General features: G+C 41.3%; 1 protein-coding gene across 1 annotated transcript in view; it reads left to right on the forward strand.

Moving 5' to 3' along the window:
• Nucleotides 1-15,328, forward strand: part of imp3.L (IMP3, U3 small nucleolar ribonucleoprotein L homeolog) — a 51,774-nt gene extending 36,446 nt beyond the window's left edge. The window contains 2 exon segments of the mRNA NM_001091591.1: nt 14,598-14,670; nt 14,843-15,328. Of these exon segments, the coding sequence (NP_001085060.1) occupies nt 14,598-14,670; nt 14,843-14,869 (100 nt within the window). The 3' untranslated portion in view covers nt 14,870-15,328.
• Nucleotides 15,329-15,555: the final 227 nt, after the last annotated feature.

The raw sequence follows: 15,555 nt of genomic DNA on the forward strand, positions 1-15,555 counted from the left end.
CTCGGTAGGAGATGTGTGGCTATTAGGCTACTTCTCCCCCTGAACCTGCAAATATATTTGGGACCTTCTTGGAGGTTCATTTGTTCTTGATCCCTTATATGTGTTTGAGTTGCAGGGGAATGGACAATGGGCTCCAACTATCCTTGTGCTGAAGGGGGCCTGAAGACCATGGCCTTTTGGTTGTGGAGGTCGGGGGGGTTGGGCAAGGACAAAGGGGCCAAGGATTGCTTTGTGCTTTTAAGGCTAAGTCATTGCACTGTTGTTTTACATTTTGCACTTGGTTAATGAAGCTTCAATGGAAAAAAAACTTATGTCATCAATATAAAGAGAAAGTAAATGCTGGTGAATAAAGCTCCCTAAGCAAACAACCTACATTTTTTACTGAACATATATAAAAAAGTGAATGCAAACAGGATTTTGTTTAACTTACTAAGTCATTTAAATCTATAATCATATATTGACATGTTCTGCTTAGCATACCAGGTTAGAAATAGTTTTAGGCCTTATTTCCAAACATTTTTCTCTTTTTATTCAGTCCTGTGACATTGGTCAGAAAAGGTCCTTGTTATGATGCTACGGCTGGCAGCTGCTGAAACTTCCTTCACTTGTTCTGTGTTCAGCTCTTCCTGTGTGTAACCACAGCGTCCTGCAGCATTACATGCGTGCAATGGGGCCTCGGTGGGGTGGGTGGAAGAAAAACATTGTGCGCACTGAGCTCAGAACAGGAGAGACATATATGCTTTCATTTTTTTTTTCTATTAATTACCGCAAAAGAGGTTTTACAGATTTCCGGTGCCAGATGAGGGTCAGGTAATAACATCTTAAATTTTAGTTCCTCCTGACAAAAGCTGTTGAAATTGTGGTGGTGGAAATGCGTGCAGCTGCTGATGTTTATATTATTACACTGGGACAAAAAAACCCTAATGATTTAGGTAGAGTTCACATTCATGTATTTCTTGGTCTGTTACCCTGTCTGTTACATAGTGGGAAATATTTGGTTGCACAGGTCTTTAGTAGGAGATTATCTAGAATCTCTTATCCGGAAACTGTTAAAAAGATAGTTTGAATTACTGGAAGGTCGTCTCCCATAAACTCCATTTTAGTCAAATACGGTATTTCAAACTTTAAAAATGATTTCCTTTTTCTCTGTAATATTAAATACTTAATACTAAGTAAGATATAAATAATTCTTATTAGAGGTTAAACAACATATTGGGTTTATTTAGGGGCACATTTACTTAGCTCGAGTGAAGGATTAGAAGGAAAAATACTTAGAATTTCGAAGTATTTTTTTGGCTACTTCGACCATCGAATTGGCTACTTCGACCTTCAACTAAGACTTTGAATCGAACGATTCGAGGAAATGCGGTAAATCCTTCGACTTTGATAGTCGAAGGATTTTACTTAGATGGTCGAATATCGATATTCGACCAATAGTAAATGTGCCCCCAAATGTTTAATTTTTTTTTTTGTAGCCTTAAAGTATGGTGATCCAGATTATGGGAAAGTCCCAGGTGCCAGGCATTATGGATAATCGGTCCCATACACATATAGCAATGGCTTATAATGCTGTACTTTACAGAGAATGTTCAGTTACATCAAGCCCTAGTTGGAATCAAACCCAAGACAACAGAGCTGTGAGGCAGCAATGTTAGCCAATGCACCTTATAGATCACATGGTAGATGGAAGCTTCCCTTTGGGGCTCATTTATCAACACTGGGCAGTTGGCAGTTATTCATAAGAACCAACCAGTGGCTTTTTAAAGCATGCAACAATCTGATTGGTTGCCATGGGTTACTGCCCATGGGCAAATTTGCCCAGAGTTGATAAATTACCCCCTTTGACTTTTCACAATGGGAGGTATGTGCTGTGAGCTCCACAGACCACCTGATTTTTGGGAAAATTGATGAAACTTCAAATCGGAGAGCTGCTTAACAAAAAGTTAATGAAAATAACAAAATGAAACAAATTGCAGGTTTTACAATATCACTGTCTGCATAATGCAAATTAGAGGGGTAGTTTGTCTTAATATTAATTTACGACTGACACTTCCAGCACTATTTATTTCATTCCTGTTTTACAAAGTTACATACATATGCTTCACAGAAACCGGCCTCTGCCTGCGTGTAGCACGTCAAGGGAAATGTTTATAGTCTCTAGTGTTTGTATAGTGCACTTGGTTTGACTTGGCGTGTACTTTGTAAAGATCTTAGGTATTGGAAGAAAGCATGGTTTTATAACAAAGTGGTCAAAAATGTCCTACAGGTTCCCCATATGCAAAGGCTACATCTGACATTTGCTTACACTGTTGTTGCTCAGACAATGGACAATATTGTGGACCATTGTACGTATAGTTCCGGACAACTGTACCTGCCAAGACTGCGCATGGTACTAGCCTTTCACGGTGCCTTCCTGCTAATGAATGGGGTTTTGCCTACTCCATTGCCCATTCCTGCTGAACTTGGCACCCTTTGTTCTCTAACCAGATATCTCCACTACATCAGACGAGACCATCCAGCACAATGTACGTCTTTGACCTGTTAACTCTACTCAGTAATGGGATCTTGTATCATAACTTGACCACAGAGGAGTAGTGCATGGGTAACCATGGTATTACTGACCTGATCTAAAGCTTGAGCATCTTGTTTGCATGTTTAACCTGTTAAGGATGAAAAATGTAATGTTAACACCTTGGAACAACTGTAGTGAATATTATACAACACCAATATTCCCATGTTCAATACAAAGGCATTGTCATGTTCAATCTGCCAACTGTGTTATGTTCCCAAAATCCCATGAGAATCATGTTCCCAAAATCCCATGAGAATCTTGCTATGGGCTAGGCTGGCCAAAATGGCTAGGAAAGGGTTTCTTTGTTTGCAGGTGGAATAATACACTGATCGTTTACTTTTCAGACACAACTGTCTAACCTCCGAGAGTTTATATTGGCTTCACTTTGTTATGTTTTTTAGCAACCAAGGCCTGACTCTTACATTTTAGCACAATCGTTAGACTGTTTCTCTCAGTTTTTTCAATGTGCTCTTTCTTCACCTTGCTCTAAACATACCAGAAATTGCCAAAGAATAGTGTAGACTGTCTTGTTCCTGGTTATATATCCTATGGCAGCTCGTTCAGTTCTGGCACACCACTGAAACAACTTTTTTTGTATTGGAAGTTAAAAGATCAGGCTCGTTATGATACTTGGAAATCATTCTATCATGAATACTGTTTATTGTGTCACTGCAGATGCGACATAGTATTATTATCTATGGGAAGCAAATGGTAGTGCTGCAAATGTCTAGAATAGAGAAGAAGTTCTCAGAATTTGTGGCCAACAATTTCTAGTGGAGCCCAGAGGGGTAGATGAGTTGTAGAAAACCTGCGTAACTTGCAGGGCAGGTTAACTGATTTGGGGTGAATGCCTATTGCCCTGCTTCACTTCCATATTCATTCATTTTCCATCCTTCCCCTCTGGCTTCACATTCCATCCTCCCCCTCTTCACTTCATTTTTGGTTTTTCCTTTCTGGCTTCACTTTCCATCTTTCCTCTCTGGCTACATTTTCCGTCCTTTCCCTCTTTGCTTCTCTTTCCGACTTTCCCCTCTTTGCTTCGCTTTCCGACCTTCCCCTCTTTGCTTCTCTTTCCGACTTTCCCCTTTTCGCTTCGCTTTCCAGCCTTCCCCTCTTTGCTTAACTTTGCGCCCTTCCCTTTTGGATTTCGCTTTCCATCCTTCCGTCTTCGATTTGCTTTCCTTTCTGACCCCTCTTTGCTTTGCTTTCCTCTCTTCCCCTCTTTACTTAGCTTTCTGTCCTTCCTCTCTAGCTTATCTTTCCATCCTTCACGTCTTCATTTTATTTTTTATAATATCCCTCCATGCTTTACTTTCCATCTTTCCCCTCTCTTTCACTTTCTATACCTTTATGTTTGCTTCTGTATTTCCCTTTTCTCTCTGTGCTTTTGGTTTCCAGTATAAGATGCAGTCCATCATTTGCATAATTTCATATTAATTTGTTAGATGCCCCAGTAGTAAATTTGTACTTTTTTTTTTTTGCATCAATGTAAATAGACAATGTGCTTTTCATACCCATACTGTATTTTTGTAGTGTGTCAGAGCCCATGGTAGAAGAATGCCAGGAATGCCCGGGGTCTCTGTAGGTAGGCTTAGGTAAAACACTTTCTTTAGCCTTCATTGTGTCTGAAGCATTGCAAGGGTGGAAGTGCAAGTACTGTCTGCATTCTTCTACAGCTCATTCTGTTACTAACATACCCCAGATAGAATCTAATACCGTAAGATATGTGAAAAACGCCTGGGAAAGGCTTCTTGTTCTTCAAAAAAAAGGATTTATTGAGCAATCGGATTCTGTATAGGAAAAAATGCTATTTTGATATTTTGCCACCGTTCATTCCTTTATATTCTGTTGTATCCTGCTCCTAAGAAAAACGTTCCATTTAGTAAGTAGGAATACAAAATAATTTTAAGGTCCAAGCTAGTACTTGGTGAACCTATGACCTGCTGCTGGGATTATACTGTGATTCAAATGAGCTTGCAGTGAATCTTATAATGGTTAAGTGATAGAATGTTTGTGTTTCCATTTGCATGTCTGATAGAGGTGCTGTACATTGTAAAGGAATGCCAGGTTAATGTTGCATTATTCACATACTCATATTACTTTCAAAACATGTTACTGAATTCTCTAATCTCATGTGTTTACATACTACTTTTATCCTAAAGTCACATGGTTTTTCAAATTTGCCATCTGACAGTTGTATGATAAAACCAATTTGCGCCAGGGCTACAGTTGCTCACCCACTTTCAATAAGCCCCTTTTTCCTTCCCAGCGCACTACTCCCGTATTAGAGAGGTAAGTTGCTGGAGCCAAACATCTGGAATTCTAGGTACCTGGGCTCTTTTGCCTAAGTCTACTAAAAAAATTAAATCAAACCCAGTGGGATTATTTTGCCACCAACATGGCTTTATGGAAGACGGCCCTCCCATAATTTGGAGCTTTCAGGATATCTAGTTTGCTGCGATTCAATACATCCCTCTATCATGTGAGCTTGAGAGAAACTACATGAAACACTTTTGAGCTGACCTACTAGCTACAGATATTTAAGTTGGCTCCATAGTTTTTGATGTTGCCAATAAAAATAATTTCTACATCACCATTTCGCAAATATAGCAGAATATCCATCAGGGGATTGAACACATTAATCACAAATACTGCTATTTATTTTTCTGTAAATGTCTTTTCTCTATGTTGTAAAGTGGTCATTTCTTTTGTGCACACATCTTAAACTTTTGTGTGCAGTTTTCAAAAACTCTGTATTCGGATCAGAATTAATACCAAATTCTTTGTGCGCACACCTTAGAGGGAACATTTTTGTCAAGACACCATTATATGAGAAAATAATGGTCCCTGTTGGTGAATTGGAAAGGGGAGAGGCGTGTGGACCTCTGATCAGGTTTAAGATTACACATATATCTCATGCTCAAGGGTCTTTCATACTTTTCCCCAGATAATAAAAAAAACCACATGGAAGAGTGACGAAAGAGTCTAGTTCTACATTTCTGTGGACTATACATTTTCATTTCTGCCTACCTCTAAATACTATACATTTTCAATTTCATTCTCCTACCTCATCAAAAAAATGCAGTATAATTGCTTCTAAACGAATATCACAGTATGTGTGCCCTTCCCCATTTTGTGGCTCTAAACCAGTCACTTCCTGTGATATTATCATCTATTTCTGTCCTTCTCTCTTCTCGTAAAGCTGAGAGCACAAAACGCCATTCTCACAAGCATGCGACTTATGGATGTGTGTATACATATTCCTTCTCCACCAATAATCTTGCTGCAAACAATGCAGTATTGTACACAAGTGTTGTGCGGGCTAGCCAGAAAACCACACAGTCATGGGTTTGGGCCAGCACAACTCTTTAGTGGGTGGCAGCCCAAGCCCTACGGTGATATCAATAGGGTTGTTGCAACCTTTTTTAATGCATAATACTGACCTTCAGTCGGGGAGCAGGCAGTGATATCACTTGGGGGCAGGGTGGTTGCATCATGGCGCAGAAAAATGGCCATGTCAGTCATGCTTCTGATTAAGGGCAGCTGTGCCCAAAAAACGTTAAGCGGACCATGCAGCGTGTCTTATAACATGGAATAATAAAGGCTTTTGTTTTTAAAAAGCAGCCTGGTGTGTGGAACATCGTCTTCTTTTCCGCATGTCAGTCAGTATAGTTCAGGTGGAAGGGGCCGAGTACACGCCACGATAACTGCTGTTAGTTTTATTGTACCATACTAAATAGCAACTACAGGGTACATACAGGCCTGTGGTTATAAGGGTAAGTAAAGTTCCCCAGGCCAATGAGGGGTTTTCTTTTTTAAGGGATTCTGGGATTTTTTTTCAAAAGGTATCTGTTAATAGTTCTATCCCAGCAGAATTCTGCACTCATATCCATTTTGCAAAAAAACAAACATATTTTTTAAATTTAATTTTGAACTGATGGGGCTAGACATGTTGTTAGTTTCCCAGGTGCCCCCCAGCTGTACTGCAAGTTGGACTGATCTCACCCACTTCCCCCCCCCCAGCAGCAGAACAAGGAGAAGGTAACCAGATAATGACTCCCTGACACAAGATCCCTGGTAGATATAAGAACAACCTTCAATATTCCAATAATCCCTCAATAATCCAAGTCCCACTGCGACTCCTTCAATTACATTGAGTAGGAGAAACAATAGCCTGTCAGAAAGCAGTTCCATAGTGCAGCACTGACTTTCTGAAAGCACATGGTCAGACAAAATGACCTGAGATGGCACCTACACACTAAGAAAATACACTTGTACACTTAATTAAGAAATAAAAACTACACAATAAAATAATGACAGAATTCCTGTAAGAGTGAGATTTTTTCCCTCTAAACCACTGGGGCCTTAAAACCTGTCAATATATGAATAATATAAAACATATGATAAAACATTTTTTTACAGGTATGGGAACCTGTTATCCAGAAAGCTTAGAATTATGAATAGGTTGTCTCTCATAGACTGCATTTTATCCATTTATGAAGATCCACTATCCGGAAAAGCCCACATCCCGAGCATTCTGAATAACAGGTTTCATACCTGTACTGTATTACCAATACTTTTAACAAAAATGTGTTTTTCTTCCTTTTTTTATATTTGAACTTGAAAAAAAACTTGTGCTGCCATCATGTGGCTGGAAAGAATCTGAATGCAAACCCTCTGCATGGGAACAGACTTCAGTTCTTGTCACAAAGTAGTGCAGCCGCGCTTCTCACACTGCAATGTTTGAATTTAATTTTTTCTGCACTGAACTGGAGCAAAGCGTTTAATTGGGGTACATACAAGTGGAGTTTGAAGAAATAAACAGGTCCATCGAGTAAAAACATATTTATTCGTCCAGAGTAAAATCTACGGTTTTCTTCAGAAGGAGAAACAGAATTCCTTCCCGTCTCCAAAACTGCGATAGAACCGGTGGTCCAACCCTTTCTTGACATTATCTAAAGTATCTACCAGTACAACTGCTTCAGGGACAGAAAAAAGGAGCAATATCAAAAGTGAAGAACTTTTTCCTGGCTATTAAGGCATTGGAGAGTTTATGGCATGAGCCCTTATTTGTGTTTATAAACAGTGATGTTATCCACCTTGCCAGCCTTTCTTCCTCACGGACATATTCCATACGTTATATTAGATTAGTTGCACATCTCTGGCTATTTGAATATCACTGCGTATTGGAGAATCTGTGCAATAAACAATGACCACTAAGTAATGGGCAGGTGATATTTGCTAAAGAAGGGTGGCATGGACAAAGATGCTGTATTCTGGATAGCGTGGTTTGGGCAGTTAATATTTGTGCAATTGTTATTGTCATCCCGTGTACACCGTAGTTGCATTTCATATCATATGCATTTCTTTAAGTTGAGGAATCTGATTTCTTTTTGAGCAGTGGCCCTAAATCTTTTGCACATGGTTACCTGAAAGGTGCAGGTTTACACGTGGATCTGGTGGGTTCAGGTTGATGAATCACTTCTCCATCATGGGCATCAGGACCCGATTTATACATAGGGCACCCCTAGGCCACCACTCATCGCCCCCTTTTCCCCTCCACACCTCCCCCTTCATATAGTAACATACTGTAGTAAGTTAGGTTGACTAAAGACACACGTCCATCAAGTTCAACCTTTTAACTTTTTTTAACCTGCCTAACTGCCAGTTGATCCAGAGGAAGGCAAAAAAACCTATCTGAAGCCTCTCCAATTTGCCTCAGAGGGGGAAAGAAAGCCTTCCTGACTCCAAAATGGCAATCAGACCAGTCCCTGGATCAACTTGTACTATGAGCTATCTTCCATAACCCTGTATTCCCTCACTTGCTAAAAAGCCATCCAACCCCTTCTTGTATCAGCCTCAGGCCCAGATTTGTGGAGAGGCCACCAAGGCCCGGGTCTAGGGTGGCAGGATTTTAGGGGGTGGCATGCCGCCCAACCACACCCATATTGGTTCAGAAATACTGGGGATGAGCAGGAGATAAAATAGATTTTTAAATCTCCCCAATCCCCATTGCTCCAGTCACACTTATGAAAATTTGAGCGAATAAACGGGAGGGAGGGGGGTGACGAACTACAGCGGGCCTAGGGGAGACTGCTGTGATTCATGGAGAGAATTCCACATCTTTACATCTCTCACTGTAAAAAAAAAAAAAAAAAAAAAAACCTTCCGAATATTTAGGCGGAACCTCTTTTCTTCTAATCGGAATGGGTGGCCTTGCGTCAGCTGGAAAGACCTACTGGTAAATAAAGCATTAGGGAGGTTACTGTACGATCCCTTTATATATTTATACATAGTTATCATATCACCTATCAAGCACCTCTTCTCCAGTATGAACAACCCCAACTTGGCCAGTCTTTCCTCATAGCTAAGATTTTCCTTACTATGCATGCACATGCGAGTCTTTACTTGTTGGGTCAAACGCATATGGATTGGCTCTCAGGAGATTTAAAGAGCTAGCAAATCTCCCACATGTCCCCAGTGCTACTGAACCCTTTGCGATGTGGCTGGGCAGCACGCTGCCCTTAAAATTCTGCCATCCTAGGCCCAAGCTTTTGTGGCTTTTGCAGAAACCTAGGCCTGGTGAGTGGTAGAGGGCTTACTCTCCCTCTGGCCCAGCCCCTTTAGTGTTTCTCACCCTGCCATAGTCCTCTCGGGAGATGTCAATTTAATTTTTAAACTTGCACCATCTGCCCTGTCCACTCCAGTTACAGCAGAGATCAGGTTGGGTGAGGTTTTTAAAATCATGGTGGCATGGCAGGCCAGTTTGGGTCCAGGGTGGGAGACGTTGGGTCAGGGTCGTCCCAAGACCCAACCTGGCAACCTTGTCAAGCCGCACATTAATAGCAAGCCAATAACTTCACTTTTAGGGAAATGGTATGTGTTGTGATTCCACAATTTCCAGAATCAAGCTGCGTGATATTGGGTTCATTGATCTGTTCAGAAAATGTCAAACCTGGCCAACTTGCTTAACTTTATATATAGGTCTCCCCTGTCCCACCTGCTTATTAATGTAAACATAACGTGTGTTTTAGTGTTGTGTAATTTTAGCAGCGGGAATTCAGTGCATGTCCACAAGATTATATTTATACCTTTTTGGTTAACCACATAACAAGTAAGTGAAACCAGCTTTAGCTCTGGGATGTGCAAACACTCCACCTACTGCTCTTGAACTTGCTTTGTCCTCCTCCTTGTACCCTTTACTTGCCACTGAATGTTTAGAGTTGGAGCTTGACAACAGTTGACATTGCACTGGAGGGGTATCCCTGCTTTAGCATGCCAAGCGTGCCAGCCCGACAGGAAAGTAGTGCTTACTACTAATTATTATTGTTGTTATTAATAATAATGTTGTGGCTACTGATCTGTTTGTGGTAAAATGAGGTGTGACCAAAATATTGGTTAGGTTGAGAATCAGGGTGAAAACCTATTGGCTGTTTAGGATTATTGATATAGCCTTATTGTCACCTACAGCACTTTTTGGACACTTTTGGAACAATGATTAAATGTGAGAAAAAGCAATGTTTTATGTAATTTTAGTCTTGACCAAATGTTGCACCTTGATTGGGGCTTAAGTACAAAAAGCATAAGAAGAAAGGCTGTAGGAGATTCATTTGCAGCCATCCCTGCTGTATGTAGTCCTTATGGTGTGTTGGTGGCCCTTACCGAGAAGAGGGCTCATTTTCTGTGTGGCAGGATAGCTAGAAGAGTGTCAACATGGAACCTCTTGCCCTGTGGGTGGGTAGCCCTTAGTCTGGAGTAGCAATATTTCTTTCTCCTGGATTCTCCTCATTGAGGAGGGTGCATGAGCTTCCAGAGACTCAGATAGGGTAGGACCAAAGGAAATGTGTGACCTGAAGCAAGAGGCCTCAGTGGAAGCTCAATTAGGGTGAGGGACCCCACAAATGAGCAATAGCCATGTAAAAGTCTAGTGGCTTAGTGCTCCTGATGTGGTTTTGCAGCATGTGACTGATGCATATATGTGTAGTAGGTAGAGAAGATACCGATTTAAAGGGCCCCCCTGGTTCTGCAAATCCTGCAGAAAAATTAAAATTGCATTTATTTCTTCTTGGATTAGGTTAACCTCAGCATGCTGAGAAGCACTTCTCATAATGCAGTGTTCATTTTCTCTTTAAACATGATACCTGAATCAAGTATTTGATATATTAAACGGGAACTAACCTCTCCATTGTTTTTTTTTTACCTGCTAGCCCCACTGCACTCTTTGTTCTGTCCCACCCATAGTGGCAGAATCTCAAAATTGCACTATACCTGGTGTCAAACTCCAGAGATGCACTGTGGGGTTGGCAGCCGCCATGTTTGGTAGTGGGGTTGATGCTGTTGGGGCAGGGGGAATAGCAGGTAAGAAAAAAACTAAAGAAGGTTCATGATTTATATTTTTAAACAGAAAAGTGTAAACAATATCTTCACATTCCAATTTCAGGCTGATGTGTTTCCCATTAACTTTTAACATAAAGCCACTCAGTGCTTCTCTCTACGTGTCCTACAGCCGCCACTGTGCCAGTGATAGATCAGTGAGCCCATTGTCTTGTCTCAGAAGAGATCACATACATCAATCTGCCATCATTGGGTCCTGTCCCTCCTTCATCATAAAGCTGAGCCGCGGCGTAGTGCATCATACAATAAGAATATAATAAGAATACCCGTGTCCATCGCCAGCTTCAGGCTCAACATCAGTGAGCTCAAAGGGTGCGTCAGAGCTCAACTTGTGTGAACATTGGTCTGGCAACTGAGTTTTTTTTTTTTTTTTTTTTTTTTTTTTTAATACTCAATACAATTTGCCTCTTAATGCTTCTAGCAGACTATAGTATAAAGGTGGGGTGCCCACCCACAGGTGATACAGCAGATACATTGAAGCCTGAATATAAATTGCTCATGCTTTGTTATTCAAGCTGGACTAACCTGTAGATAGAAGTACATGGAGGTGGCAGTTTTGTGTCACGTGGAGATAGCATTATATCTACGTGCCAATGTGAAAAGAATATCTCCGTTCTTATGTGGTCACCTGAAGGCACAGATCCATAGGCATTTGTCATTTGGAGACATGAAGTGTTTGAAGGCCCATGTTCAACTCAATGACCCATCAGTGGTTATGTGGTCAGCTTACTGCCAGGTAAAATCCATAGGCAAGTCCTTTTCCAAAATCCATTCACGTGAATGCACACTGAGCTGGCTTTGCTTCTGCCACTTCAAAGGACTCTGTGTTTTCCCTTCTTTTCCCCTGGAATTTGAATGGCACTTTTGCACATGCCCAAACAGCCAGAGGGAATCTGTCTCTGCACAAGACCCCGGTATCCCTGGGAAGAGACTTGTTTTGCTTCAGGCGTGAGAGGTGGAATTTGACTACGATAACCCTTTCTTTTTCATTGCCTATGTATGAATCCTCACCTCATTACCCTGAATTCACGCCTGCTTGTGCACCGTCACTTTCAATCAGCACGGCTTCAACCTCTCCCATGTTTATTGTCCCTTGATCAAGGACATTGACTTCAGCAGAGGACAACTGGCTAAGCTGCCAAATTTTGTACAACTTTTTATTTGTATGCCATGGATCAATGATATGGTCATTTCTAGAGATATACCCTGTTAAAAATGAAAATGGAGTCTTTAAAGGCAAGTTCCACGCAGAGGTGACCCTTTACTTGGCATATTGAAAGTCAATCTGCACTTTTGAATATCCATTGTACATAAGAGGCTGAGTGTTTATACTTTACCCACTGTATAAAATAATAGGTAGATGGGCCCTGCTTTTATGTTAAACCAGTTTGTGACCAAGACTGGCTTATGGGTTCTTTCTAGCTGAAATGGAAAGTACAATCAGTGGAAATGTGTAAGTTGTCGTGAGGTAGTGCAGCCACAAAGCCAATCCTTTCTCTAGTGATGCTTAGGGCTTTTACCAGACACAAAGCGGCAGATTTACTAAAGGGCCGTCGCTAGCCAAAATTCGCCACAACTCTCATCCGCAGGAACATCTCCCATATAATTACAGACGTAGACGACAATTCGCTAGTAAAAGAGACCGCCGCAATAGCAGTTTTGCACACTATAGCCAGGTGAATTTTTGCTCAGACGAACAATTGTTACTCCTCAAATTCACTAAAGTGCGAATTTTCCATTACGTTACCCCTTTCACCAGAGATTCCCTCACCACCTTAGACCTGGCGAACTGTAAGATGAAGCTGCATCCTCCTCAATCTTATGTCAGTGACATCATATCCTGTATGCTGAAAAGTCATAAAAGTTCTAAAAAAAAAACACTGGCGTTTTTCCATATTATAAAGTGGGATTGCCTTCAAACTATTAGTTCTAACTATTAAAGAGTTTTGTGTTAACATTTTTTCCCTAACCATTTAAGGGACATGACACATTTGTTTTAGGTTGGGCTCATGTCTAGGGCATTAGAGGATCTCTTCTGTCTTTATTTGGCTTCCTTGGACATCTGTGATAACAAGTGGCCACTTCAAGCATTTGCGTGAAGTGTGGCGGATTGTTCAAATGTCCTTGTTCAATTCCTAATAAATTTAGTGAGCAAAGGTTCAACAAAACAGTTATTTTGAACATTGCCACTTACCTCCATGGAATTTCTATTTGGCACCTATAGGTGCCTCTCTCTGTGTTCCCATCGGGAAGTGCAAAGAGCTCTCTCTCTCTCTTTCTGAACACAGACAGGGCCTTAATCACAGTCTTTTCCAGCACACACCGGCTATGTAAGCTTTGCATGTTCCTTGTGCCAGAAAGCAGTGTTGTATTGCTGAATTGTTCCACAGCACTAAGGCTACTCTGTAAAACACAGGTAAAAGTTGTACCACCCCTCTATTTGTGTAGGAGGACATAATGGCTGGTAGTGGCTGATTTTGAGGCAGGCTATGTATTGCTATTTTCTGGCTACCACAGGTACAGTAATCCTTGTCTGAGACGGGGAGGTCAAATAATTGTGAGTATACGGCTCCCTCTACTGGTGGAAGTCTTAAATGAATTAATTTATTGTATTAAAAATTGACCATCTTAGTTTAGGGAAATGCTTTGTCTGCCTATACTACTGGTTTAGCTGTACATACACATATAGAACATTATAGCCGTGATATATATATACTAATGATCTGGTTTATGTTTTTAGGTCCTATCACAGTCACTATTCAGAAAATAGTGCATTGTCTACTATATGTACTATGTGCTGTAGTCAGGGGCGTAACTACAGAGGATGAGACCCTGCAGCTGCAGGGGGGGGGCCCACGAGGCCCTAATTAATGAGCATTTCAAATTTATACTGCAATACAGGACAACCTCTTGATATGTTGGGGGCCCTAAAATGAATTTGCTGTGGGGCCCAGTAACATCTAGTTCTGCCACTGGCTCTAGTCACAGAATGGTAAAGTACAATATGGATGCACTGAATCCAGACATTTGCTCAGATTACAGTATGCTAATAAGAGTTTTGATTTGGGTTGCTGTTAGGCCATACCTTATGCACAAACTAATTTAATTGCGGGGAATATTCATATGTGGAGACACAGGGAGCATAAAGAATGCAAATATCTGGATGGTTGCTATGGGTAACTTCACGAGTACCATTTTGCCCACTGCCCCAAAATTGGGCAGCCTGGTAATTCATTTCAAGCAGAAGAAATAAAGTCTATTTTAAAAAAAAAAGCGGCCCTCTGCACACACCACCCTTCCCCATTGCTTCACCTGACTCCTGAAAGAGGCCCTTCCTTCCCACAACCAATGGCAAAATGCAGAATTGCTCTGCAGGGTTGGTGCCCCCATGTTTGCCAGTGCCACATCCTGGTTAACCGTCACAGCAATGCAGGCTCTGCTGGTATGTGGCACTTACAAACATGGCAGCTGCCAACTTTGCTGCACACTGGGCAGCAGCGGGGATCCCTTTCAGCTGTCTTCTGCTTGTTAAAACAGGCTTTACTTTTCCTTTAAACCTGTGTAAATCAGACCTATGTGTTGATTATTGGCTCCGCTAGTTACTCAGTGATGTTGATGTTTTGTTTTGCAGAAATATGGAAGATTTTGTCACTTGGGTGGATTCTTCCAAGATTAAGAAGCATGTGATGGAATACAATGAGGAGGTAAAGCAAGTAATTGTAGTGTGAGCCCTTGGTACAACTGCCAGTCTATATTCAAGCAGTCAACAGACCATTCTTACAAGGTTTCTGCAGAGAGTGCCGCCCCCCTCTGTATGCTCCTGCTTAACTGAATGCTTCTGGTTTCCATTAAACTCCATTTGCTTTTTCTCCTTAGAGAGATGATTTTGACCTTGGCGTCTAGACCTTTCCATCATCCAGTCCCCAGAGGGAGCGCTGTACATGGCTGGAAGAAGAACTGATACTTGGGAGTTCCCAAATGTATCCTGAGCAGCCAAGCAAAAGACTGACAAATGTAAATTCTTCAATATGGACTCCAGTAGAAAATGTTTCTCAGTGTACCCTGCAGGCACCTCCGGATTCAATCTCGACAGAGGACCAGGCACATACACAAAGTACTGTGCTTCAGCCTTTCCTACAGACTGTGTGTTGCCCAATGCTGATACATAGGAAAAGGGAGGTTACATGGAAGTCCCTGTCACTTTTATTACACTGGTTATGTTTGTATGTATTTCCTCTTTAGCCGGCAGTTTGTTCATTCAAACTTTTTAGACAATGAGCTGAACATCCAGTTTTGCCACCAAAGAAGCCTGGATAATGAATGTGTGTATGTTCCTTTCTAAATAAACCAGATTTAACCACACAGCTTGCACTGTACTGTCTGTTGAACGTTGTTAATGGTTAGAGTGTGTGCTGGGGCTGCACTTACATCATTTAGAAGAGGAAGTTTAGTTTAAGCAAATTACCCAAAAGGCTCGCGTCGTGCTGGAAGCTGATCAATAAACATGGACTTTGAACTTGTGTGATCCCTATGAGCAGTGTGGGTTTGGCACAGAGCTGATTCGCTGGCACAGCAACAAATAACATCTG

Source organism: Xenopus laevis, chromosome 4L (assembly GCF_017654675.1).
Source record: "Xenopus laevis strain J_2021 chromosome 4L, Xenopus_laevis_v10.1, whole genome shotgun sequence".
Taxonomy (NCBI): Eukaryota; Metazoa; Chordata; class Amphibia; order Anura; family Pipidae; genus Xenopus; species Xenopus laevis.